General features: G+C 42.3%; 3 protein-coding genes across 6 annotated transcripts in view; 2 read left to right on the plus strand and 1 right to left on the minus strand.

The window, feature by feature from the left end:
• Positions 1-10,345, minus strand: LOC110537309 (SH3 domain-binding glutamic acid-rich-like protein). 3 transcript variants are annotated; one of them, XM_021623247.2, is made up of 4 exons: positions 10,194-10,345; positions 2,148-2,333; positions 1,810-1,890; positions 1-447 (listed from the first exon to the last, which is right to left on the minus strand). In XM_021623247.2, exons 2-4 carry the CDS (start codon positions 2,307-2,309, stop codon positions 412-414), a joined length of 279 nt encoding a protein of 92 aa, XP_021478922.1. In that variant the 5' UTR covers positions 2,310-2,333; positions 10,194-10,345; the 3' UTR covers positions 1-411. The 3 variants fall into 3 exon arrangements, with proteins under 3 accessions (XP_021478922.1, XP_021478921.1, XP_021478919.1); XM_021623246.2 differs by lacking the exon at positions 10,194-10,345 and adding an exon at positions 3,729-3,878; XM_021623244.2 differs by lacking the exon at positions 10,194-10,345 and adding an exon at positions 3,729-3,878 and having other exon boundaries at positions 1,763-1,890.
• Positions 4,469-7,683, plus strand: hmgn7 (high mobility group nucleosomal binding domain 7). The gene is made up of 6 exons (XM_021623248.2): positions 4,469-4,660; positions 5,514-5,540; positions 5,845-5,874; positions 6,431-6,478; positions 6,659-6,775; positions 6,962-7,683. The coding sequence occupies exons 1-6, from the start codon at positions 4,646-4,648 to the stop codon at positions 6,989-6,991; spliced, it is 267 nt and encodes an 88-aa protein (XP_021478923.1). The 5' UTR covers positions 4,469-4,645; the 3' UTR covers positions 6,992-7,683.
• LOC110537311 (bromodomain and WD repeat-containing protein 3) overlaps positions 9,802-26,794 on the plus strand; it is a 25,689-nt gene continuing 8,696 nt past the window's right edge. For both annotated transcript variants that reach the window (XM_036937299.1, XM_036937300.1), the window contains exons 1-25: positions 9,802-10,027; positions 10,183-10,241; positions 10,336-10,365; positions 10,553-10,612; positions 19,066-19,216; positions 19,387-19,485; positions 21,242-21,402; positions 21,518-21,739; positions 22,020-22,120; positions 22,251-22,321; positions 22,506-22,606; positions 22,731-22,771; positions 22,858-22,962; positions 23,063-23,213; positions 23,354-23,488; positions 23,613-23,741; positions 23,845-24,070; positions 24,169-24,315; positions 24,520-24,700; positions 24,867-24,960; positions 25,085-25,249; positions 25,338-25,411; positions 25,534-25,729; positions 25,969-26,085; positions 26,457-26,564. In XM_036937299.1, the coding sequence (XP_036793194.1) occupies positions 9,994-10,027; positions 10,183-10,241; positions 10,336-10,365; positions 10,553-10,612; positions 19,066-19,216; positions 19,387-19,485; positions 21,242-21,402; positions 21,518-21,739; positions 22,020-22,120; positions 22,251-22,321; positions 22,506-22,606; positions 22,731-22,771; positions 22,858-22,962; positions 23,063-23,213; positions 23,354-23,488; positions 23,613-23,741; positions 23,845-24,070; positions 24,169-24,315; positions 24,520-24,700; positions 24,867-24,960; positions 25,085-25,249; positions 25,338-25,411; positions 25,534-25,729; positions 25,969-26,085; positions 26,457-26,564 (2,958 nt within the window). In that variant the 5' untranslated portion in view covers positions 9,802-9,993. The remainder of the gene's footprint in view (positions 10,028-10,182; positions 10,242-10,335; positions 10,366-10,552; positions 10,613-19,065; positions 19,217-19,386; positions 19,486-21,241; positions 21,403-21,517; positions 21,740-22,019; positions 22,121-22,250; positions 22,322-22,505; positions 22,607-22,730; positions 22,772-22,857; positions 22,963-23,062; positions 23,214-23,353; positions 23,489-23,612; positions 23,742-23,844; positions 24,071-24,168; positions 24,316-24,519; positions 24,701-24,866; positions 24,961-25,084; positions 25,250-25,337; positions 25,412-25,533; positions 25,730-25,968; positions 26,086-26,456; positions 26,565-26,794) is intronic.

Consider the following 26,794-nt stretch of genomic DNA (forward strand, 5'->3'; position numbering starts at 1 on the left):
TAGTGAAGTAACACTATTTTATTATCAAAGTTGAAAAATATCTTGAATTATATTGAATTAAATATTCTCAAATGTGTAAAGCATGTCTATATGATCTACTAAATGCCTAGTATTTGGGAACTCATTCTGCCTTGATTTCAAAATCATATTGAACACTGGATACTGCCCAGCATTGGCTTGAACTATTGAAACATTACAAGGTTATCACATTAAATAAATTGTCATACAACACAACATTTGGCCATGCTCCGTTGGTCAATTTGATACCAGACTGGTTACATTTTACAACAAAATAAAGCTCTATGATTGGTCTGAGAAGACGTGTTCCAGACGAGCACTGGCAGGCTGCTGTAGAGCTGACTGGAAGACGCCAGGAGAGGGCACTGTGGTCCACTAACCAAAACCATATGGCTACTGTTGCTCCTGTCTGGCCAAGGCCTCTGCTTCCTGTGGGTGGTATGAAAACAGTGCTAAGAAAATGATACAAAACCAGGGTTGAGACCAACTGTAATTATGCTTCCACCAAAAGGTTCATGTAATTTTAAAAACACAATTGTGTGTAAGTGTTGTAATGATATAGTACAGTAGTCAACAGAACAGTCTCCACCTGCTGCTTAAAAGCAGGTCAGCATTCATTGCCTCTATACTGTGCAACAGAGCTGTGAAATACATGGTAAGAGGAAACACTGCCTGGGAATTGGAAGTAACATGGAGATATTACAATGAACTACTCACAACTACTCTGTCCCTGTAGGATCAACAATGTTATTGTGAATCAATAACTACTTTGTTATTACGAATCAATTTGTATTGCATGCCTCTTTTGTGAGGTATTTATATTTTCCTGGACAAAAAGCAAAACAATCATTAAAGGGGCAATCTGCATTTGCTACATCCATTTTTGGACTTATAAATTAATTATATGTACCTGTTGATTTTTGAAGATTATAATGTATAAATGAGCTTAGATCAATTGTTGTACCCCATCGGATCCCAAAATATAAGCTTGTTTTACTCCAATGTTTGTAAAGAAAGTAAACACTATATAGCCTCAAAACATGGTTAAAACTATCATTTTTATATCATGGATTGTCAGTCATTGCATCCATACCACTGTCTATGAAATTGAGGGTGGTTATATTTTTCTAGCTCCATCCCTCTGCTTTCTACCGAATCAGCGGAGGGGAGAACAATTTGTTAATGTTGCAACTGCTGATTGCCGCTTTAAAACTCAGTCATTGCATAATGGCCATTTCAGATACATTCTGAGACCTCAGAGAGAAGTACAACAGGTAGAAATCTAAATATACAGCTAAAGCCAGTTGAACCAGATACTAAACACGTGTTCAACACATGGGGATGAATTGCATAATAACATGCCACAAAAACCTTCCTCCAGAACATGAATTTACATTTCATAATATATCATGAGTGTTAGTCACATGCTTTTGAGCTTATTTTTGGGACAAATGTAACTTATACACTGATTGTGTTGCAGTCTAACTGTGTGGTTGAATATCATTGTCTTACGTCAGATGTCATCACTCTTACGTGACGCTCTTCCCTCAACCCGATAGAACAGTTAATTAGGCCACACATACCCATTGGCCAAAAATAGCATTCCAGTCATTTTATAATGGCTGTATACAGCTAGGGCCAGAGGGCAATTTTGGACCATCTTTTATTTTGTAAGCTACAATCAGCACTGTAAGGTTCACTTCAAAACAACAAGAAATCAATTAAAAGTAAACGGACTGGTCACCTGTGGTTTTGACAGACTGAGTATGTCCATAAGACCATTGTCTTTACCTTGGAGCCTAGAGGGGCTGTTAAGCCCAAAAAGGCATACACTGCGTGCTCCTCACGGGCATCAAAGAAGGCCTCATAGTTCTGTAATGACAATACAAGGGAAGCGGTCTCACTAAGTACGTTTCATTAGGTTATCACACAAATTGTTACAGAAGGTACCGGGCTGTAATATTCTCACGGAGTATGTTGAGAATGTGTACTTTCAATTAGAACAGAATAAATATTAACCAGGCACTCACTATGCAGTTGCAAGCCTACTGTCCTTTGACCTCTCATCATCAGTTCCAGGCAATAAGCTTCACTACACAGTGATGGGGTCAGTACAGTACAACACTCACCCCACAGTATTGTTCTTCATTAAATATCTGTGGAGGCAGGGGGACACCCGTCATTGGTCTGAAGTCTTCAGGTACGTTCTCCCTCATCCACTTCCTGTTGTCTTCACTAGTGACGATGTCACACTCCTCAAAGTCAATCTTGTTGACAGTAAGGAAACCCATGATGTCTTGCTGCTGCTTCTTAATCTACAGGCAGAGAGGGGATATAGATTAACTATGAGTTGTTGTAATAATGATACAATAATAATACGGTTTGGGTGGCGTATAGGGAGAAAAGCCTCTATTCACTTAGCAGAGCCTCTGCTGCCGGGCTGCATTCTACATAAGAGCCTGAGGACTAAGACAGACCCAATAAGGCCTCTCCACAACCAGGATCAGCTAAGAAGTCAGGCACAGACCAAATATGGCAGCAGAATGAGAGCCCAGTGTTCCCATGCTACCACTTATGTTCTGTCTAAACTGCGCTGCATGACTTTAGTTAAGAATTAGAGGAAGAATACTTTGGAATATGACATCAAATTATATAGATGAAACATGCTGTCAACTCTTGTACACAAAGAGACCTGGCTTTACAATTAGGTATACATAACAATTTCTGTATGGTCATTGTTGTGACTTGCAAATTCACAGTAAGCAATAATATCCGTCTTTCAGACCAGATAATTCAGAGGTTGGCTGAGGCAGTCGTTCTGTAGCCATTGTGCTTTTTGACTGATTCTTTAGAGGGTGACGTACTGTAATTGGGTGAGGTATGAAGCTCAGATGCCCAAAGACTGATCCTGTCCAGCTATTCTGGCCCAGAACCCCCCTGGCAACAGTAGGAGTGTTGTTTTACAGTATGTAGGGAAGGAGAGGTGGGCCAGGAAAATGGAGGAAGGTGGTGGTGAGGGAGTCAGCATCTGCTGGGAGAGTCTAATTAAGCCTGACCCCTCACCCTCACCACTTGGACTAAAACAGTTGCTTGAAAAAATCTGAGATGTTTCACCAAGTGCTTCACCTAAACATTCTTGTCTGCATGCTCACTCATAAAAATACTCCAACACAGATGGGTTTGAGCAGGAGTAAGTGACTGCTATTCCTACAGACAAATACGTGACTATGTATCCTCTTATATTATACTGTGTTGTACCTGCATTTTAGATACAATACAATCATAGCATTGTGCTAATACTATATTAACACTATGCAAATGAATACAATAATAGTCATAACAAATCAATATCTCCAAAATGGCAGGTCCTCCTTGTTTTAGGGCCATTACAATATGCATTGTCATGCATGAGAAGCCTATAGAATCTAGTGTATTTGTGCAGCTGTCCAGCTTCTACTCTATCGCTTGGGACATCCCATGCACAACTTGCAGAACTTTCAAAAGCAAGTTTATGTCGACGCTAATTCAATACTCGATAGAGCCGAATTCATATGATAGTATCTGCGTAGCTACAACAGAGCAATAGCACACTCGTATGAGCCCGCCACACCTACCTAATCATGCAAATACATGTCATTTGAATTCGCCAAGAAAATGAACATAAACAGTCAATAGGCTACAAAGCTTACTCAATACTCTAGGTTTCTTACCGCTGTCGATCCAGAGGATGATGCTATAAAGACTTTTATCACCATGGCTGTTTGATTCACTCCCCAAAACCAAGTGAACGGTGCACACTGCACCAACGTCTCCAAATGATCTCGTTCTCTCTCTCGCTCTCTCTCTCTCTCTCTCTCTCTCTGTAACAACCGATGGAAATCAGATATCTAAAAACAATTGGGAACACTATCCCAGTGCTTTCGAAACGTATTTCCAAAAGCGTTTGACTACGTTCATATTTCTTACGCCTATTTACATAGCTTAATAAACACACATCCCATATATTTAAAGTAAGACTTTTAATAAGTATACACTAAATAAAGCAAATAGACATATGCTCTGACATAAGGAAAATACAGTAACAGGTTTACAACCTACTAGCTACCCAATGTAGGCCTAAAGCTGTCTGATAAGAGAATATAGCCCTATCAAAAATCCGGGTGATTATTGTTTTTCTTTTTAAGAATAGCCTATTTTGTCTTCCAACATTTTAATGATTTCATCTCATGGTGGCTGAACAACACTAAGCGCATGAATGCAAGCAGAATTGCAACATTAACGTCTGTGATTTCTTATATTTTCTTGCGCCAGTCCGTGAATAGGCCTAGCTGTTACAAATGATAAACACGTCATTCACTTTCACTAGGAATTTCGCGCGTAAATGAACTACATTGAAAATCTGTTTCTTTTGTGACACCTTGTGCCATCCTTTGATTGGCCAAGCATAACATCAGTCAACATTTAGCCGCACCTACCCCCACCCCCATCCAACCACTGGGTTTAATGTGCTGTATCTTTACTACAGTATTAATAAGAAGACGCCAGTCTCTGCAAACTGTGAACTCTGAATCACAAAATATAGCTATATCTTTAGTTTCTCTTAAAGAAGAAAACCTACAAATCCAACATGCCCAAGAGAAAGGTATGTAGAGAGCCTAGATTACAGTATGCGGATATACTTTTTGCCCTGTATAAATCAGTCTTGATATTATGAAGCCTTCGAGACAACGGAGATTAAATACAAATCTGACGTATGTATTTATGTTCACACTTGCAAAAAAATCATTTGATATAATTATTAGATTTTTTTGGTTTGCAAAGAGCGTCTTATTTCGCCGAATTTAGAATGTTTCGAGGGATTTCTTGAGAGGCGCACACAATCTTCTGTCTGGTCTGAAGTCAAGCTGGATCTCCATGCTATTGAAACCACAAGCAGCCATGCTTTGCAGTTCCTACCCACATCGCGAACACAGCCCAACAAAACGGATGCCTTTTGATAGTTAGACGGTGTAAATCTGCATGTAAATGGTACAGAAAAATAAAGTAAAAACTCTTCTTTTCTTCCTCAATATAATTTAATTCTAAGACCGTCTCAAAAATGATCATTTTAATGTTTTCTTTGTTCGCGTTAAATGGGTGCTATTGCGCCTTCTTATCGCCAGGGGGCGGAACACAGTTGATTCTGCCCCTCCCCCTAAAATACATTTGGTGAAAACAGATGAGGACTAATGTCCCAATGAAAAAAAATAACCAGGTCCACTGCTTCTTCTACTCAACGCATAGAACATGAAGCGCAAATCTGGAATGAGTAGAGGCTGGCTGTATAGGCAAAGTGTAGGCTATTGCCAATGTTTGCAAGCGGCTAAGTTTCTGTGAACTTGCAGTTACACATTTTAGACAATATTTAAATATTCAGCAATATATATTATGTTTTAGATACGCATGCTATTGTTTCCAATCATTTTGAGTAATGTATTTTTTCATACATTTTGCAGGGAGCCGATGGAGATGTCAAGGAGGAGGTAAGTGATACACACACACAAAGACTCACACATGAATATCACCCTTGTAGAATAGGCTACAGGTTGCAATCTTCACCATTATTGAAATCATCACTAGTGATTACTGGTGATTGATTTTATCACATTATTTGCTCGTAAAAACCTGAAAATATTAAATTTGTTGAAAAGTATAATGCATTCTTGAAATAGTGAAATATTCAATTGTCTGCATTATGAAGATGAAGCAAACATCCTCATTCAATTCCTTTTTAAATGTTTTCACACACCTTTGATTGAGTAATATTATTCTCTTTTCTTACATTAGCCTTCAAGGAGATCTGCACGGTTGTCATCGGTGAGTACATTTTGTTTCTTTAAAGCTACCTTTTGGAAATGTAATATGTATATAGGCATCAGCACTACAACTATTTAACCTTTAACTAAAAATATATTTTCTTCTTTTCAACTATCAAATCAAATCATATTTGTCACATGCGCCGAATACAACAGGTGTAGGTAGACCTTACAGTGAGAGGCTTACATACAAGCCCTTAACCAACAATGTAGTTTTAAGAAAATACCCCAAAAAAGTAAGAGGTAAAATAACAAATAATTAAAGAGCAGCAGTAAAATAACAATAGTGGGGCTATATACGGGGGATACCAGCACAGAGTCAATGTACGAGGGCACCAGTGTCAAGGTAATTTAGGTAATATGTACATGTAGGTAGAGTTATTAAAGTGACTATGCATAGATAATAACAGAGTAGCAGTAGCGTAGAAGGGGGGGCAATGCAAATAGTCTGGGAAGCCATTTGATAACTTATATATTTTTTGTTCTGTTTCATGGTATGCAATGCATTGCTTTGAGAATCTATTGTATCAATATACTCTTCCTTCTGTATTTTTCAGAAACCAGCCCCTCCCAAACCAGCACCAAAACCAAAAAAGCCTGCTAAAGTAATACTTACCTGTCTTCAACATCTACTCATTCAATATAATTATGCATGTCAGGTGTTTAGCATGTCATGTTGTCTTTTCAGCACATTCACACCCATATTAAGTGTCTAGACAATTACATCATTCTGAGGTTCCAGGCAGAGAAGATTTGACAGATAGGCATGTAAATTGTCCCCACAGAAAGAAAAAGAAGTAAATGACAAGAAGAAGGAAGACAAGAAGAAGGTGAAGGCAGCAGCAGTCGAGGAGCCTAAAGAGGAGACCCAGTCTGAAAATGGCGAGACCAAGACAGACGAAGTATGTCATGCCATATCACTGATTGTTAATATAAGACTATCATTTTTAATTGGAAGTATTATCTCGAGAATGTTGTTTTTAGTTAGTTGTATCTTACTATTTCTAGAGGCAAATCCATCTAAAAACATGAATCATTCAGGATTCAGAGTGAATGGCTCTCAAGGTCTTACTTTTGTCATCTTACAGGTAGAGACTCCAGAAGAGAAGACTGAGTAGCACCTATCCTGTTCGTCCAATTCTCTCCCTTGTATGGCCCCCCAAGTCTCATGTGTTTTCCCTAAAACCTCCATTACCTTATTAACAGAGGAATATTTTTATCAACAATTTTGTAATTATTGGTACAGGTTTTTAGCACAAAACAAAGCTAAATATGGAAGATTGTTCTGTTGTGCAGTGGTCATATCAAGTGTTTTTAAGCAAACATAATTACGGTTTCGTTTTTTTATTAGTGTTGGTACCTTGTTGGGAGCTCAAAAAATAATGCTGGCTGGCAGACTAATTGCAGGTGGTATAGTATCACATTGTAGGTTTGCCAACTCACAACATTTCACTTTTGTTGGTGGTTGTATTTTTACCCTTGATATGTGCAGTGTTTTTTCTTTATGTGGGGGTTTACTTATTTTCAACGTGAATGTCTGTAAGAGGAATTTAAATATTGAAAAAATATTGAAAACATTCCAGGCTTAATAATGATGTGGGCATAACTGCTTTTGAAATAATCTTGCTCTGAATTATTTTGATGACAAATTATTTTAACGGCAGAAGAGACTTGTTGGAAGTCGCTAATGCTTTTTGAAACAAATGTTGGGATTTTTTATTGAAATATGCCGCTATCTGTTGTGTTCCCACTGAAGTTCTGGATGTCTAATTGGAATTTAATAAAATAGTAATTGGAATTTTCCTCATGAGGTTGCACTCTGTCTCATTACTTTACGTGTCATTATTACTGTATCATTACCATATCATATATAAACAAACAATAATCTTAAATTAATGACTGATGGAAAACTTTTGGTCAGAGGTAGCATTTTGCAACATACTTTCTGGATTTGTCTAAATGTCTTAGTCACTATTTGCTGACCAAAACTCAAAATGAGAGTAAATGGACCCTAGGTACAATACATAACCAAAAGTATGTGGACACCTGCTCGTCAAACATCTCATTCCAAAATCATGGGCATTAATTTTGACTTGGTCCCACCTTTGCTGCTCTAACAGCCTCCACTCTTCTGGGAAGGCTTTCCACTAGATGTTAGAACATTGCTGGGGAGACTTGTTTCCATTCAACCACAAGAACATTAGTGAGGTTGGCCACTGATGTTGGGCGATTAGTCCTGGCTCGCAGTCAGCATTCCAAAGGTGTTCGATGGGGTTGAGGTCAGGGCTCTGTGCAGGCCAGTCAAGTTCTACCACACTGATCTTGAAAAAACATTTCTGTATCGACCTCGCTTTGTGCACAGGAGCATTGCCATGCTAAAACAGGAACGGGCCCTCAAACTGTTGCCACAAAGTTTGAAGCACAGAATCATCTAGAATGTCATTGTATGCTGTAGCGTTAAAATTTCCCTTCACTGGAACTAAGGGGCCTAGCCCGAACCATGAAAAACAGCCCCAGACCATTATTCCTTATCCACCCAACTTTACAGTTGGCACTATGCATTGGGAAAAGTAGCGTTCTCCTGGCATCCGCCTAACCCAGATTCGCCTGTCGGACTGCCAGATGGTGAAGCGTGATTCATCACTCCAGAGAATGCGTTTCCAGAGTCCAATGACAGCAAGCTTTACACCACTCCAGCCGACCCTTGGCAAAGTGCATGGTGATCTTAGGCTTGTCTGCGACTGCTCTGCCATGGAAATCCATTTCATGAGGCTCCAGACAAACAGTTATTGTGCTGACGTTGCTTCCAGAGGCAGTTTGGAACTCGGAGTTGCAACCCAGGACACACCATTTTTTACGCGCTTCAGCACTCCGTGGTTCCGTTCTGTGAGCTTGTGTGGCCTACCACCTCGCGGCTGAGCCGTTGTTGCTCCTAGACGTTTCCACTTCACAATAACAGCACTTACAGTTGACCGGGGCAGCTCTGGTAGGGCAGACATTTGACGAACTGACTTGTTGGAAAGGTGGCATCCTGTGACGGTGCCACGTTGAAAGTCACTGAGCTCGTCAGTAAGGCCATTCTACTGCCAATGTTTGTCTATGGAGATTGCATGGCTGTGTGCTCGATTCTATACACCTTTCAGCAACGGGTGTGGCTGAAATAGCCGAAGCCACACATTTTAAGGGGTGTCCACATTCTTTTTTATATATAATGTATCATGCCAGCTTACTTGTATAGAGCCTACAAATCACCACAAAGACATGATTTTGCATGTCTTGCAAAAGCATGCAATTTTTCAGCTCTTAACATTATAATTGTTTGACATGCAAATTGGTAACCTTGCTCTAACTAGGGCTAAGTAGTGTTTGGCAGTACCCATTAGCCGTAGCTTTTGTGGAGCGATGGGTAACGATGCTTCGAGGGTGACTGATGTGTGCAGAGCGTCCCTGGTTCGCGCCCAGGTCAGGGCGAGGGGACGGATGTAAAGTCTATACTGTTACATATAATAAATAATATGCTGTTATTTTTGCCATATGGTAAGTTTTGTGCTTGTCTGAAAATAACCCTATAGTTGTAGTTGCAACTTAATTTAATATTTGGAAGTACATAGTCTAAAAGTGAAGGCAAGACATTAGATCAACATCCATTAAATCAGAATATAATAGGCCTTACTTGTTTATTTATTTGAAATGACAATCTCAATACCCCAGAATATGCTCTACTCTCAGACAAATTAATTGAGGTTGATAAAAACAATTTTATCTACAAATATGTCCTCAATAAAAGGTCTCTGTCCTGGGCTCGATTTCCCAAATGCATTTTAAGGATAAATTAGTCTTTAGAACCATAACGATAAACTAAGTCTTCAGATGCTTTTGGGAAACCGGGCCTAGTACTTACTATATGTTATGAACTCCTCACCAAAACCAGGTGGTATGGCCACCAGGTGGCTCGTGCTGGAATTGCAAATGTTCTGTCATTGGTCGCGGGAGGGCGCTAACAAAGCTGTGGAGATAGCTTGAGAAAGGAAAAGGCCAAACGCTGGGAAGCAATTCAAGTGGCTATTTTCCAAATACACCTAAACATTAGTGAATCAAATGTCGATGTTCTTATCAAGTGATGGCAGAAGAACAGTGTTCACAAATCGAAGCTGGTGAGTGTTACATGTCTAGCTATTTCTCTCTTTAAAATATTAACGCAAACACAGTTTAGGTCTTGAGTCAGTTAGCCTAGCTATCTAGTAGTTAGCATAGCTGGCTAGCTTAGCAAGCTATTGAATGGTTTAATAATGCGCCTCTCTATTTTCAGAATTGTATTACCTCATTGCCAGATTTCTCCAGTCGGGACCGTGTAAAAAATCGGCACAGGTAGGAATGACAAGTTATATCAATAACTTTAACTACAATTGCTATCTATCTAAATATCTCAATGTGTGCTAAAGACTAGCAACTCTCTCCATAGATCCTGGTTGAGGAACTGGAAGAGTATGAGGTAAGCTGCGCCCGCTCTCGTCTATATTAGCTTGTTCTCAGGTCTCGTTTCCGCGATATTGGGGCGCTTTCTGCTTTTATTGGTATGGTGTGCTTTGTTATTGATAGAGGCATGAACAATACGGCAACTATATTATTGTATTTATTGAGTTTTGATGCATTTATCTAACCGCGTGTCTTCCGTTTAGTTGATCCCGAAACGATGGAGTTGGGACGGCAAACAATACAAACGAAACTTCCAAGACTGGGTGAGTGTTATTATAATAAGTTCATAACCGGCTTTCCAATCAATCGTGTAACTTTTGATTGCGAGAATACATTTGTATATCAATATTTTGTCGGCTTTCAAATGTTTTTGTTCAGTTGATGGATGATAGTTATTTTTAAACCATCTGTGCGTTTGAGTAAAAGCCGGCATTTGATTACTTCAAATTAATATTTGGTCAGGAATTATAGCCGTGTTGTGTGTGGGCAAAGAGGAGGGGTAAACAGAATGAGGCTGTACAAAGGCTTAGGAAACGTCCATCTTACCAGACAGCCAATGAAATAGCAGTTAAGGCGTCCGCATGCTTCCCCCCCGAAACAGTTATTGCATATATTATGACGACATTTTAGTATCGGTAAGGGTTTTTTCGGCTGTTCGTGCACAGGACAAAGTAGGTAACATTATGACGTCAGTGATTTTTAGGTCGGAGCTCTAGAAAGATGCCTTATTTCCTGACTTGGAATTCCGAGTTAGTTGACCGTACAAAACGATTTCCCCAGTCGAAGCTCGTTTTTTTCCGAGTACCCAGTTGTTTTGAATGCTCGGAAGTCGGAGTTTTCCGAGCTCCCAATTGTTTTGAACGCAGCAGAAGTTCGGTCAGAGAAATCTAGGCCCCTTTGTCAGAGATTGGTCAACATTGGGGATTAATTCAATGAATTGTTTGTCATTGAGTGAGAGAACTCGTTTTCATGTACGTTTTTTCACTTGAGAAGTACTGCACCAAACATCTTAGCTAGATGTAAAATTGCGCAACTAAGAGCTCTGCAAAAACGTCAAGATGAAAGACCGATTTCTTTAGTTATTTTTGATTAATTAAGCCTATACTGGCTAAGGCGTCTCATGATGGACAAACGGCACTAATTGCAGTTTTTTTCAAATTTTTCAAGCGAAGGTCTTAATATTTTAAGGGAGTATACACGGCACAAACCTTCACTTAGCACAGCCGAGTTCTGCAAGGCGCGAACCGAACCTAGTATGCAGAGCCTTTACTATTTGAGACAGCTGGGAGAAGGAAGGTGATTCAGATGTCTAACTGCAGTGTGTGTGTTTCCCAAATCAAATTGTATTTATCACATGCGCCGAATACAACCGGGTTAGACCTTACAGTGGAATGCTTACTTACAAGCTCTTAACCAACAATGCAGTTTTACTAAACAAAAATAAAGAGATGATGATGATAATAATAATAACAAATAATTAAAGAGCACTAGTAAAATAACAATAGTGGGGCTATATACAGGGGGTACCGGTGTTGGGGTAATATGTACATGTAGGTAGAGTTATTTAAGTGACTGCATAGATAATAATAGAGAGTAGGGGGGCAATGCAAATAGTCTGGGTAGCCGTTTGATTAGATGTTCAGGAGTCTTATGGCTTGGGGGTAGAAGCCTCTTGGACCTAGACTTGGCGCTCTGGTACCGCTTGCTGTGTGGTAGCAGAGAGAACAGTCTGACTAGGATGGCTGGAGTCTTTGATGCCTGGTACAGGGGTCCTGGATGGCAGGAAGCTTGGCCCCGGTGATGTACTGGGCCATACGGCAGGCTAGCCTAGTGGGGCGGCAGGCTAGCCTAGTGGTTAGAGCGTTGGAATAGTAACTGGAAGGTTGCAAGTTCAAACCCCCGAGCTGACAAGGTACATCTGTCGTTCTGCCCCTGAACAGGCAGTTAACTCACTGTTCCTAGGCCGTCATTGAAAATAAGAATTTGTTCTTAACTGATTTGCCTAGTTAAATAAAGGTAAAATAAAATTTTAAAAAATACGCACTACCCTCTGTAGTGCCTTGCAGTCGGAGGCTGACCAATTTCCATACCAAGCAGTGATGCAACCCGTCAGGATGCTCTTAATGGTGCAGCTGTAGAACCTTTTGAGGATCTGAAGACCCATGCCAAATCTTTTCAGTCTCCTGAGGGGGAATAGGATTTGTCGTGCCCTCTTCACGACTGTTTTGGTGTGCTTAGTGTGTTAGTTTGTTGGTGATGTGGAAGCCAAGGAGCTTGAAGCTCTCAACCTGCTCCACTACAGCCCCGTCGACTAGAATGGGGGCGTGCTCGGTCCTCCTTTTACTGTAGTCCACAATCATCTCCTTTGTCTTGATCACATTGAGGGAGAGGTTGTTGTCCTTGCACCACATGGTCAGGTCTCTGACCTCCTCCCTATAGGCTGTCTCATCGTTGTCGGTGATCAGGCCTACCACTGTTGTGTCATCAGCAAACTTAATGATGGTGTTGGAGTCATGCCTGGCTGTGCAGTCATGAGTGAACAGGGAGTACAGGAGGGGACTGAGCAAACCACTAATTCCTATGATTAATAGTGTTAAACCGTGTTAAATCACACTGAAAACAATATTTTTGTGTGAAAATATTTCATTTTGTCATTATAACAAGATTGGTTGCAACATTTGAAAATTGTGTGGAAATCAGTTAAAATCATATTGTCAAATGCTTCGTAAACAACAAGTGTTGACTAACTGCTTACTTATGGGCCCTTCCCAACAACACAGAGAAATAATAACACAAGGAATAAATACACAATGAGTAACGATAACTTGGCTATGTATACGGGGTACCAGTACTGAGTCAATGTGCAGGGGTACGAGGTAATTGAGGTAGATACACTACTGTTCAGAAGTTTGGGGTCACTTAGAAATGTCCTTTTTTTTTGTTGAAAGAAAACACTTTTTTTAATCAGTAAATAACATAAAATTGATCAGAAATACATTGTAGACATTGTTAATGTTGTAAATGACTATTGTAGCTGGAAACAGATTTTTTTTAAATGTATTTTTATGGAATATCTACATAGGCGTACTGAAGCCCATTATCAGCAACCATCACTCCTGTGTTCCAATGGTATGTTGTGTTAGCTCAAAATGGCCAGAAACAAATAACTTTCTTCTGAAACTCGTCAGTCTATTCTTGTTCTGAGAAATGAAGGCTATTCCATGCAAGAAATTGCAAGAAACTGAAGATCTCGAACAACGCTGTGTACTACTCCCTTCACAGAACAGTGCAAACTGGCCCTAACCAGAATAGAAAGAGGAGTGCGAGGCCCCGGTGCACAACTGAGCAAGAGGACAAGTACATTAGTGTCTAGTTTGAGAAACAGACACCTCACAAGTCCTCAACTGGCAGCTTCAGTAAATAGTACCCGCAAAACACAAGTCTCAACATCAACAGTGAAGAGGTGACTCCGGGATGATGGCCTTCTAGGCAGAGTTACTCTATCCAGTGTCTGTGTTCTTTTGCCCATCTTAATCTTTTCTTTTTATTGGCCAGTCTGAGATGTTTTTTTCTTTGCAACTGCCTAGAAGGCCAGCATCCCGGAGTCGCCTCTTCACTGTTGACATTGAGACGGCTGTTTTGCAGGGTACTATTTAATGAAGCTGCCAGTTGAGGACTTGTGAGGCATCTGTTTCTCAAACTAGACACTCTAATGCACTTGTCCTCTTGCTCAGTTGTGCAAATTCAAAAATTATAAACTTGGATTAGCTAACACAACGTGCCATTGGAACAGAGGAGTGATGGTTGCTGATAATGGGCCTATGTAGATATTCCATAGAAAATCTGCCGTTTCCAGCTACAATAGTCATTTACAGCATTTAATAATGTCTACACTGTGTTTCTGATCTATTTTAATGGACAAATTGGTCTTTTCTTTAAAAAACAAGGACATTTCTAAGTGACCCCAAACTTTTGAACGGATGTGTATGTACGTATAGGTAGGAATAAAGTGACTAGGCAACAGGATCGATAAATAGTTGCAGCAGCATATGTGATGAGTCAAAATAGTTAGTGCAAAAAAGGGTAATTGCAGATAACCAATAGCTACCCGGACTAACTATTGAACTTGGGAGTATGAGCTGTTCAGGGTCTTGTCTTATGACTAGGGTGGCTAACGTCTTTGACAATTTTTAGGGCCTTCTGACTGCCTGATATAGAGCCACACAGTGGAGGTGTCGTAATACCTATAAAACATAGTGGTCAAACAGGGAATGGTTCCAATACTTTTTCCCCAAAGGGAATTTTAGAAACACTTAAAATAAGGGCTATGTTTTGTGTAGGCTTACCCTTGCGTGATATTTTGATAACCATGTACAGTGGGGCAAAAAAGTATTTAGTCAGCCACCAATTGTGCAAGTTCTCCCACTTAAAAAGATGAGAGGCCTGTAATTTTCATCACAGGTACACTTCAACTATGACAGACAAAATGAGATAACAAAAATCAAGAAAATCATATTGTAGGATTTTTTATGAATTTATTTGCAAATTATGGTGGAAAAATAAGTATTTGGTCAATAACAAAAGTTATCCCAATACTTTGTTATATACGCTTTGTTGGCAATGACAGAGGTCAAATGTTTTCTGTAAGTCTTCACAAGGTTTTCACACACTGTTGCTGGTATTTTGGCACATTCCTCCATGCAGATTTCCTCTAGAGCAGTGATGTTTTGGGGCTGTTGCTGGGCAACACGGACTTTCAACTCCCTCCAAAAAATGTCTATGGGGTTGAGATCTGGAGACTGGCTACGCCACTCCAGGACTTTGAAATGCTTCTTACGAAGCCACTCATTCGTTGCCCGGTGATGTGTTTGGGATCATTGTCCCAGCCACGTTTCATCTTTAATGCCCTTGCTGATGGAAGGCGGTTTTCACTCAAAATCTCACGATACATGGCCCCATTCATTCTTTCCTTTACACGGATCAGTCGTCCTGGTCCCTTTGCAGAAAAACAGCCCCAAAGCATGATGTTTCCACCCCCATGCTTCACAGTAGGTATGGTGTTCTTTGGATGCAACTCAGCATTCTTTGTACTCCAAACACGGCAAGTTGAGTTTTTACCAAAAAGTTATATTTTGGTTTCATCTGACCATATGACATTCTCTCAATCTTCTTCTGGATCATCCAAATGCTCTCTAGCAAACTTCAGACGGGCCTGGACATGTACTGGCTTAAGCACGTCTGGCACTGCAGGATTTGAGTCCCTGGCGGCGCAGTGTGTTACTGATGGTAGGCTTTGTTACTTTGGTCCCAGCTCTCTGCAGGTCATTCACTAGGTCCCCCCGTGTGGTTCTGCGATTTTTGTGATCATTTTGACCCCACGGGGTGAGATCTTGCGTGGAGCCCCAGATCGAGGGAGATTATCAGTGGTCTTGTATGTCTTCCATTTCCTAATAATTGCTCCCACAGTTGATTTCTTCAAACCAAGCTGCTTACCTATTGCAGATTCAGTCTTCCCAGCCTGGTGCAGGTCTACAATTTTGTTTCTGGTGTCCTTTGACAGCTATTTGGTCTTGGCCATAGTGGAGTTTGGAGTGTGACTGTTTGAGGTTGTGGACAGGTGTCTTTTATACTGATAACAAGTTCAAACAGGTGCCATTAATACAGGTAATGAGTGGAGGACAGAGGAGCCTCTTAAAGAAGAAGTTAAAGGTCAGTGAGAGCCAGAAATCTTGCTTGTTTATAGGTGACCAAATACTTATTTTCCACCATAATTGGCAAATAAATTAATTAAAAATCCTACAATGTGATTTTCTGGATTTTTTTCCCACATTTTTTGTCTGTCATAGTTGAAGTGTACCTATGATGGACATTACAGGCCTCTCATCTTTTTAAGTGGGAGAACTTGCACAATTGGTGGCTGACTAAATACTTTTTTGCCCCACTGTAAATCTCTCAGACAAGGTGACTTTTATCAATATATTCAGATCTATTTTCTCTGATTCGAAAATGCTAATTAGCATCAAATTAGACATCATGCAAGACTACAAATTCCTGCAAGCTCCTGCACGTGTCAATTTAAACCTTGCACAAGACAATGCACAGAATTGTCAATTTTAAATAATTTTTGCCAATTTATTATTACTACAGTTAGCTAACATTTGATAGTTAATCTAGAGATTCTTACCATTGCCTCGATTCTTCAGTCTAGTCCAGATCATCATGGCATTTGTAGTTCTTTGATAGCCACATTAGCAGCTAATTTTGGTGGGGTAAATACAAGCAAATATATTGATAAATGTCACCTTCTCTTAAAGAGATTTACACGGTTATCAAAATGTCATGCCAGGGTAAGCCTACGCGAAACACAGGCCTTATTTTAAGTGTTTCTAAAATTGCCTATGGGAAAAATGAATGGTGGAAAAACAGTTGGAACCATTTTCTTGTTTCTTTGGTGGGGTTTTAACGGCGGTTAGCATCCAATGTTAATGGTGCATTACCGCCACCAACTGGACGGGGTATTGAATAAGAAACAACAACAAAAAACACTGCGGGAAAGTGGGAAACGGGCATCATACCAAAACACACGGCAACTTAGAAAACCCATCCCACTTCTTCATTCACAGTCCACTCTTCCAGAATACATCCCTACACAGGCTCAGGGGTCTGTGATGGTGGTACATTCACCAACAGGATTTCTTGCACGGCCTTGGCTGTGAAATCACGAAGACCCAAAAAACGTTCAGCGGCATTCACTATGATTCCAATTTTCTTAGACGACTTCTCTGCTTGTGCTGTACAGAAGGTGTTGTCCTGACACCACACTGACCGGTCACTGACCTTCCTACAGGCTGTCTGATCGGTGATCTGGCCAACCACTGTCGTATCATCAGCAAACCTAACGATGGTGTTGGAGTCAAGTGCAGCCACGCAGTCGTGGGTGAACAGAAGGTACAGGAGGGGATGTTGAAGCTCAAGTCGACTACAAAACCCACAATGTAATGCTCTCTCTCTGGGGTGGCTAGCAAACATAGCTACACATAATAATACCAAAGTCAATATCAGCATATGAAGTAGTCTAAAATCACCCAAACAGACTGCACTATCAATTTAGGAGATTCTCTCTGAGTTCAACTTGCAGTTTGCCTCTGCCCAGAGTGAGTGCAAAGTACGTTGCTATAACAACAATGGCCCTTTCTCAAATTTCTCAGACGCGCGTTGCGAGATGGTACTTGAAGGAGAAAATTAGTTGAATAATTTGGTAAAATGCCAAAGAATGGGACATGTAGCTGCTCAGTGTTAAGGAAAGAAAATATGTGCCAAGTGTGGAGGGGCACATGATTATAGTGATTGAGGAAGCAATGTGAAGGTTAAGTGCTGTAATTGTGGAGGAGAACACAGTGCAGCATTTACTGAATGCCAGGTATAGAGCGCGGTATAGGATCAGATGTAGATAAAGGATCAGTCATAATGTATCATATGCAGGGGCCGTAAAACCAATTGGATGTTCCTGTAGTAAGTGGAGCTACTGTCGGTGAAGTTACTAGGGAATTATTTATTTAGTTTATTTTCATGGTAGTTAGATCATGATTTATTGTACAATCCATCACAGTAGGTGGCAACATGCACTTAAACAATTATTTGCGGACCTCCGTGATATCATAGAAGAATATTTTTTTAATTGTACCTTTATTTAATTGTGGGGCAGCAGGTACCCTAGTGGTTAGAGCGTTGTACTAGTAACCGAAAGGTTGCAAGATCGAATCCCCGAGCTTACAAGGTAAAAATCTGTCGTTCTGCCTCTGAACAAGGCACCCTCTGTTCCTAGGTCGTCAATGAAAATAAGAATTTGTTCTTAACTGACTTGCCTAGTTAAATAAAGGTTAAATAAAGGTTAAAAAAAAAACATTTTTGGCAAGACAGTTAAGAACAAATTCTTATTTACAATGACTGCCAAACAAGGACGACACTGGGCCAATTGTGCGCCGCCCTATGGGACTCCCGATCACGGCCAGTAGTGATACAGCCTAGGATCGAACCCAGGTCTGTAGTGATGCCTCTAGCACTGCGAAGCAGTGCCTTAGACTGCTGCGCCACTCAGGATCCCCTAAAAAGAATTCGGTACACTGTTTGGATTGAGCACATCTAAATGAAATATATATACTTGGTCATGGCGATTATAAACGGATGGATATATTCTAGACAATATGCCCATACCATCTGTTGGCTGATTTGACAATCTCTAGGGCAGGCAATTGTTTTAAATGCTTTTTGATAGGGGATGACACACTATCTCCACTGACGAGAACCATGTAGCTATGGCACGTTCCTACACAATTTCCTGATTTCACAGACGGACAACTTAAAGTTAAATCATGGGAATTGTTTTATTTTACTCACTGATAGGACATGGGTTTTCACCAAATGGACAGGAGTTTCATGGTTTTTATTTAATGGGGTGGATTATCCCTTTAATACAGGCAAACAACTTTAACTGTGTGTGGCATTTGTGCTTATGCTCCAATTTCTCCCCTGCCCAGTGTCCGTTTTGGGCAGAACATAAAATCAAACTAAAGATGTATTTTGACGTCTAGTTTGTAAATATTAAAGTGTCTAGGGATACGGTTACATTTTCCCTAATGTTGCTTTGATGACATTTTCCTACTGATTCCACTCACACAGGTCTATATGATGACTGTTTTCCCTGATGTGTCCACAGGTGATCTTGAACCAGCACATCCCAGCAGACTACCTGCTGAGAGTATGCCAACAGATCGGTCCTCTCATAGACAAGGAGGCCCCACCTAGCGTCCCTGGAGTCCAGACCCTCCTGGGCTTGGGAAGGCAGTCTTTGCTTCGCACAGCTAAAAGTGAGCCCCCCCCCCCCCCAATTCCCTGTTTCTTTCTCTTGCCATCAAAGACCAAACAAAATAATGTCATCATCACTAATCAAGGTGCTTGATTACACAGATGCGGAATACATGCCCCATACTCCCAAGTCATACAGTCTGTAATGCTTTAGAACCATGTGTTCTGTTAGGTTGTACCCACACAGAATGGAGCGGAACTGCTGTTGCTGCGCTGCACCGGGGTCGCCCCCCAGAACCACCAGTCAGCTTTGGGAAGCCCCCCAGCATCGGTAAGCTGTGCTGTAAAAAGAAAAAAAAGAATATTCCTGAAACCTGTAAATTATTGGAAACACTACAGAGCAATACATACAGTGCCTTGCGAAAGTATTCGGCCCCCTTGAACTTTGCGACCTTTTGCCACATTTCAGTCTTCAAACATAAAGATATAAAACTGTATTTTTTTTGTGAAGAATCAACAACAAGTGGGACACAATCATGAAGTGGAACGACATTTATTGGATATTTCAAACTTTAACAAATCAAAAACTGAAAAATTGGGCGTGCAAAATTATTCAGCCCCCTTAAGTTAATACTTTGTAGCGCCACCTTTTGCTGCGATTACAGCTGTAAGTCGCTTGGGGTATGTCTATCAGTTTTGCACATCGAGAGACTGACATTTTTTCCCATTCCTCCTTGCAAAACAGCTCGAGCTCAGTGAGGTTGGATGGAGAGCATTTGTGAACAGCAGTTTTCAGTTCTTTCCACAGATTCTCGATTGGATTCAGGTCTGGACTTTGACTTGGCCATTCTAACACCTGGATATGTTTATTTTTGAACCATTCCATTGTAGATTTTGCTTTATGTTTTGGATCATTGTCTTGTTGGAAGACAAATCTCCGTCCCAGTCTCAGGTCTTTTGCAGACTCCATCAGGTTTTCTTCCAGAATGGTCCTGTATTTGGCTCCATCCATCTTCCCATCAATTTTAACCATCTTCCCTGTCCCTGCTGAAGAAAAGCAGGCCCAAACCATGATGCTGCCACCACCATGTTTGACAGTGGGGATGGTGTGTTCAGCTGTGTTGCTTTTACACCAAACATAACGTTTTGCATTGTTGCCAAAAAGTTCAATTTTGGTTTCATCTGACCAGAGCACCTTCTTCCACATGTTTGGTGTGTCTCCCAGGTGGCTTGTGGCAAACTTTAAACGACACTTTTTATGGATATCTTTAAGAAATGGCTTTCTTCTTGCCACTCTTCCATAAAGTCCAGATTTGTGCAATATACGACTGATTGTTGTCCTATGGACAGAGTCTCCCACCTCAGCTGTAGATCTCTGCAGTTCATCCAGAGTGATCATGGGCCTCTTGGCTGCATCTCTGATCAGTCTTCTCCTTGTATGAGCTGAAAGTTTAGAGGGACGGCCAGGTCTTGGTAGATTTGCAGTGGTCTGATACTCCTTCCATTTCAATATTATCGCTTGCACAGTGCTCCTTGGGATGTTTAAAGCTTGGGAAATCTTTTTGTATCCAAATCCGGCTTTAAACTTCTTCACAACAGTATCTCGGACCTGCCTGGTGTGTTCCTTGTTCTTCATGATGCTCTCTGCGCTTTTAACGGACCTCTGAGACTATCACAGTGCAGGTGCATTTATACGGAGACTTGATTACACACAGGTGGATTGTATTTATCATCATTAGTCATTTAGGTCAACATTGGATCATTCAGAGATCCTCACTGAACTTCTGGAGAGAGTTTGCTGCACTGAAAGTAAAGGGGCTGAATAATTTTGCACGCCCAATTTTTCAGTTTTTGATTTGTTAAAAAAGTTTGAAATATCCAATAAATGTTGTTCCACTTCATGATTGTGTCCCACTTGTTGTTGATTCTTCACAAAAAAAATACAGTTTTATATCTTTATGTTTGAAGCCTGAAATGTGGCAAAAGGTCGCAAAGTTCAAGGGGGCCGAATACTTTCGCAAGGCACTGTATTTCATTGTAAATTCCTTTACCTCTGCCCAACTCACCTCTACCCTCTCGCTGTTTAGTGTCCATCATGGGTGCTCGCCAGGCTACTGGCACTGCCCGCTTCGGCCATGCCCTGCCGTCCTACACCTACCAGCATATGAAGATGCACAGGCGCATCCTGGGCCACCTGTCCTCTGTGTACTGTGTGGCCTTCGACCGCAGTGGCAGACGGATATTTACGGTAAGAGTCTGACAAAAGACGGGAAGATATACCAAAGACAAGTTGTTGTCCGTTCCCTCTGAAGTGTGTCAGTCTCTATGCCGCCGGTGTCTCATCATGACCTCTCTCCTTCCAGGGTTCTGATGACTGTCTGGTGAAGATTTGGTCCACGGATGACGGCCGGCTGCTGTCCACCCTGCGTGGCCATGCGGCCGAGATCTCCGACATGGCAGTGAACTACGAGAACACGCTCATAGCCTCGGCCAGCTGTGATAAGGTCATCCGAGTGTGGTGCCTGCGCACCTGCGCCCCCATCACTGTGTTGCAGGGCCATGCAGCCTCCATCACCTCCATTCAGGTCAGGACAAGTAATAGGAACCTAGCTAGTTATAGCCTTCATTATTCATTCGTGTTAGGTTCACCTAACACCTTTTTTGCGCTATTGGTTAGAGCCTGTAAGTAAGCATTTCACTAATACCTGTTGTATTTGGCGCACGTGACAAATAAACTTTGATTTGATTCATTTACCTTCTGTGATGTAAAATATCTTGCATGAGGCCTGTTTTTTTTTTTTGCATTTTTGTGACCCTTTCGATTTGAGAAATATCAGTGTGTTTGACACCCCCTGTCCTCCTCAGTTTTGTCCGGCAGTAAAAGGACCGATGCGCTTCCTGGCCTCCACGGGCGCAGACGGCATGGTGTGTTTATGGCAATGGCACTCGCTCAGCATGAAGTTTGTGTAAGTGTTGGACAGCGGAGGTTGTCTGAGGCATCCAGGGAGGAATGACAAGGTGATGCTGTCTTTATTTTCAACAGATCCTTTTTGTGGCCTAAGTGACCCTAACCTGTGTTTTCTGTTTCCTCCTCAGTGACCGGCCAGTCAAGTTCATTGAGCGGTCAAGGCCTGGGGTCCAGATTTCCACCTCCTCCTTCAGCTGTGGTAGGTGGCCCCTAATAAACAACATGCTTTACATTACATTACAATTCCTCATTACATTTTCATTGATTTTATGGAGTTATTTGCAAATTACTATTTGAACAACATGAGTCAAGGTAAAGTTTTCACGAATCCACAGAACTAGATCAGTTTGTTTAATGTACTTACCTGTTGCTCTTTGAATCAGGTGGGATGTTCCTGGCCACGGGCGGTACTGATCATGTGATCAGGGTGTATTACCTCGGCTCTGAAACACCCATGAAACTGTCTGAGTTGGATGCTCACATGGTAAGACAGCAGAGAAGAAGAGAAAAGAGAGCGGAGACAGAAGAATAAATAGCGCTAGAGCACTTGTACTGTTCAGTTTGTTTCTCACTACTCCTTTTGTTAACTCCTACCTCTCTTCTTCCAGGACAAAGTTGTGGTGGTCCAGTTTTGTAACAACAGTAACAGGTTAGTGTGCACACTTGTCTCTTTACTTTGATAAAACTATTTTGATTTGTTGCTGTGTGGGCTCTAACTGCTGTGTCTGTCCCCAGCCTGAGGTTTGTGAGTGGCAGCCGGGACGGCACGGCTAGGATCTGGCATTACCAACAGCAGGAGTGGAAGAGCATTACTCTGGACATAGCCACCAGACTACCAGGGTAAGACAATGCTGTCTATAATTGTCTGTATTGCTGCAAATGGGTGTATGGGTTTGTTTGTCTCGTGGGTAAGTGTTCTTAACGTATGACTGTGTCACAGGAGTGCTGTTGTGAATGGCGAGGACAAGACCAAGCTGGTGCCGACGATGGTGGCCTGGGACCGCGGTGACCGCACGGTCGTCACAGCGGTCTCTAATTACCTGCTCAAAGTGTGGAGCTCTACCACGGGCCAGCTGCTGCATGTGCTGTCTGTGAGTAGATGTCTCTATCTCCCGTTGGTCTCCTCTGCAAACAGCTGGAGACCTCTGGCTCTGTAGAAAGGCATAAAACCGTCTGGTCTCTTCAGTGAGTGTGACCTGTTGGGACTGAATGTGTTGTGTTCCTTCTCCAGGGTCATGATGATGAGGTGTTTGTCTTGGAGGCCCACCCATTTGACCGCCGCATCATGCTGTCTGCTGGTCACGATGGCAACATCTACATGTGGGACCTCGCCAAGGGAGCGAAGATCCGCAACTTCTTCAACATGGTGAGAGCCTGGCTGCTGTTCCAGTTAGCAAAGGATCTTCATATGTACTACACGGTGAACGTGTTGGTGGCGTACCAGTGTTTTCACCCTGGCCGACATTCACACAAGCCTTCCTCTGTCTCAGATTGAGGGCCAAGGCCACGGTGCAGCGTTTGACTGTAAGTTCTCAGCTGATGGACAGCACTTTGCCTGCACTGACTCCCATGGCCACCTGCTCATCTTTGGCTTTGGCTGCAGCAGACCCTATGAGAAGGTGAGTGTCTGGCCTTTACACATGGCTCATTTGAACATAGATATGTTAATTCCATGTCATCTAATTGCTTGTAAAGAGAATAACAAATCCCCATCTCCTCCAGATTCCTGACCAGATGTTCTTCCACACTGACTTCCGGCCCCTGATCCGGGACGCCAATAACTTTGTCCTGGACGAGCAAACCCAGCAGGCGCCCCACCTCATGCCCCCTCCCTTCTTGGTGGACGTGGACGGTAACCCCCACCCCACCCACTACCAGCGCCTGGTGCCTGGCAGGGAGAGCTGCAAGGAGGAACATCTGGTGCCCCAGCTGGGCTACATGGCCAATGGTAAACCTCCTTATCAACGCTTTCAACAATGTTTCTTTACCTGGCTCTGGGATCAAAATGTGGATAACGTTGGGAATTGTAACTTATCTGTTGCTTAGGTGATGGTGAGGTGGTGGAGCAGGTGATTGGCCAGCTAACAGCAGATGAGGGTCAGGGAGAAAGCCCATTGGATGTCCTGATCAGACAGTTGCAAAACCAGCCGGATGAGAGGCGGGACCAAGAGAGAGAGCCTGAAGGAGAGGGGGGTACGTTCCACAGTTTCATATAACCATATTTGCATACTGGAATGACCCTCATACAGTGTGTGCATATTGGATTTCAGATGTTGTAAGTCATTAATTAAATATTCGCTACACTCGCATTAACATCTGCTAACCATGTGTATGTGACAAATACATTTGATTTGATTTTGATTTGATATGTGTAACTCTGTTTTTCCTTATTTGAAGCTGGTGAGAGACCAGAGGTAGTGGGATCGCCCCCTAACGTGGGCCTGAGGAGGAGTGGTCAGGTGGAGGGGGTGCGTCAGATGCACCACAACGCCCCTCGCAGTCAGATGGCCACGGAGAGGGACCTGCTGGCCTGGAGCAGGAGGGTTGTGGTCAACGAAGTCCAGCAAGGGGTCCTCCGGTGAGACTGACTGACCAGACAGACAGAGCCTACCTTAGATGGCCTTGAACCTTGTGTTCTAACCAGTCCTGCCTATCTTCTTCATTTTGAGCCTTGGACCATTTGTAAGATTGGTGCTGAGGTAGATATCCCCCAGTGGCTGACTAAATCTGTTTGCGTTGTGTAGGGTGATGGAGGAGACCAGACGGGCCAAAGGTGAGGTGGAGTGTTCCATCTACAACACAGAGAGGAGGAGGAAGCCTGTACCCAGTTCTCCTAAGGTGACTACACTACTGTCCCACAGCTCTCTATTTCTTTCAGGACAAATGTGTGCCCCTTTGTTGAATTCTACCAATTGCTTTACTTTCTTTTCTATCATTCAATAACAACTTCTCCCCCCTGTAGACTGAGCAGCAGGCTCCCTGCAAGCGCTCCCTGCGGCGGACCCAGAGGAAGAAGAAGCAGACCAGACCTCCACCAGCGTACCAGACCCGCTCAGCAGGAGAACGTCGCCGTGTGAACAGGGGGAGGATCTCTGACAGCCAGATGGACTCGGACAGCGATGGAGAGGTGGGGGGGTTGTAGTCTGTTCTTGAAGTAGCAGAGGACTCGCGTTGTCATGTCAGTGGAGGTCTAATTATGTTTCTGTGTGGAGCAGGCAGAGGAGCAGGCAGAAGCCAGCAACGTTTCCTCTGATGGGGAAACACAGTGGCAGAGTGACAGCAGTTCCAGGTAAATGTCTGCCATCTCCTGAAAAGTCAGTATACTGCAGGAACATAGGTATCCATTCATTACTCTACCTTATGTCTGTGATTACAAAATACACATTTTGATACCACTTTTCTCCCCCTCAGTGTCTCCTCCAGTGACTACTCTGATTGGACAGCTGATGCGGGGATCAACCTCCAGCCCCCCAAGCGGACAAGCAGAAGGCAGGTCCGACCGCCCGGTGGCTCCAGCAGTTCAGAGGAGGCCGAGGGCCAGGGAGAGGAGGCCGGAAGGAAGCAGGCGGAGGAGAAGAAGAAGAAGCCCAAGCAGACCAAACAGAAGGTGTGCTCACGGAACGTTCAGTAGAAACATGGGAATGTCAGGAAATGGCACAGCCAACTTGCTGCTTGGAAATGGCATATTATTATTGATCTTGTCTATGTTCTCAGTTACTGTCTGTACGGAGTGTAGAGCCTTTGACTTTGTTTGACTTTGATGTGCTGAGGTCTCGTGACTGAGAGCAAGTTCCCTTAAGAGTGTGTGTTATTTCAGACCGTTTAACCCCCTGTCTCTGTGCTCAGAAACCTAGCTCGTCTCTGTCTCTGGCTGGGTGTGATGCGGAGGAATGGCTGCCCCCCTCCTGGATCATGGAGACCATCCCCCGCCGCTCTCCTTTTGTGCCACAGATGGGTGACGAGGTAAGGAAACCTACTGCCTTACGGGCCTTAGGTCCAACAGAGTACACCAGAAACCTTGGGACTATAAGGTTCTATCAGCAAAAAAGATGATTCTGTTATAATTGGCTTGAAAGTTCTAAACCCTGATTGCTTTAAATGCTGTCATAAATGTTTATATTGTATTATTTTGAACTTAACAACATGAGTAGGTAGAGAACTTTGAACAGAACAAGGCTGTGTCAGTAACAGATTTTTGACAAAAAATGCTGATAGTCACAAGCTCTCGAATTGAGCTAAATCTGTACCTAATTGAATACGATAGTGCAAGGTTTGCGTCATAGTTAATAGACACGTGGCCTGTGTGGTGACCCTCTCCACCTGTTCCTCTTCAGCTGATGTACTTCAGGCAGGGCCACCAGGCCTACGTCAGGGCAGTGCACAGGGCCAAGGCCTACAGTATCAATCCTCAGAAACAGCCCTGGAACAAGCTCAACCTCAGGGTAAGACTAACTCTCAACACTTACTCACACTGCTTCCTTTATGTCTACCACATACAGTTGAAGTCAGAAGTTTACATACACTTAGGTTGGAGTCATAACTTGTTTTTTAACCACTCCACAAATTTCTTGTTAACAAACTATAGTTTTTGCACGTCGGTTAGGACATCTACTTTGTGCATGACACAATTCATTTTTCCAGCAATTGTTTGCAGACAGATTATTTAACTTAT

This window comes from Oncorhynchus mykiss, chromosome 12, assembly GCF_013265735.2.
Source record: "Oncorhynchus mykiss isolate Arlee chromosome 12, USDA_OmykA_1.1, whole genome shotgun sequence".
Lineage (NCBI taxonomy): Eukaryota > Metazoa > Chordata > Actinopteri > Salmoniformes > Salmonidae > Oncorhynchus > Oncorhynchus mykiss.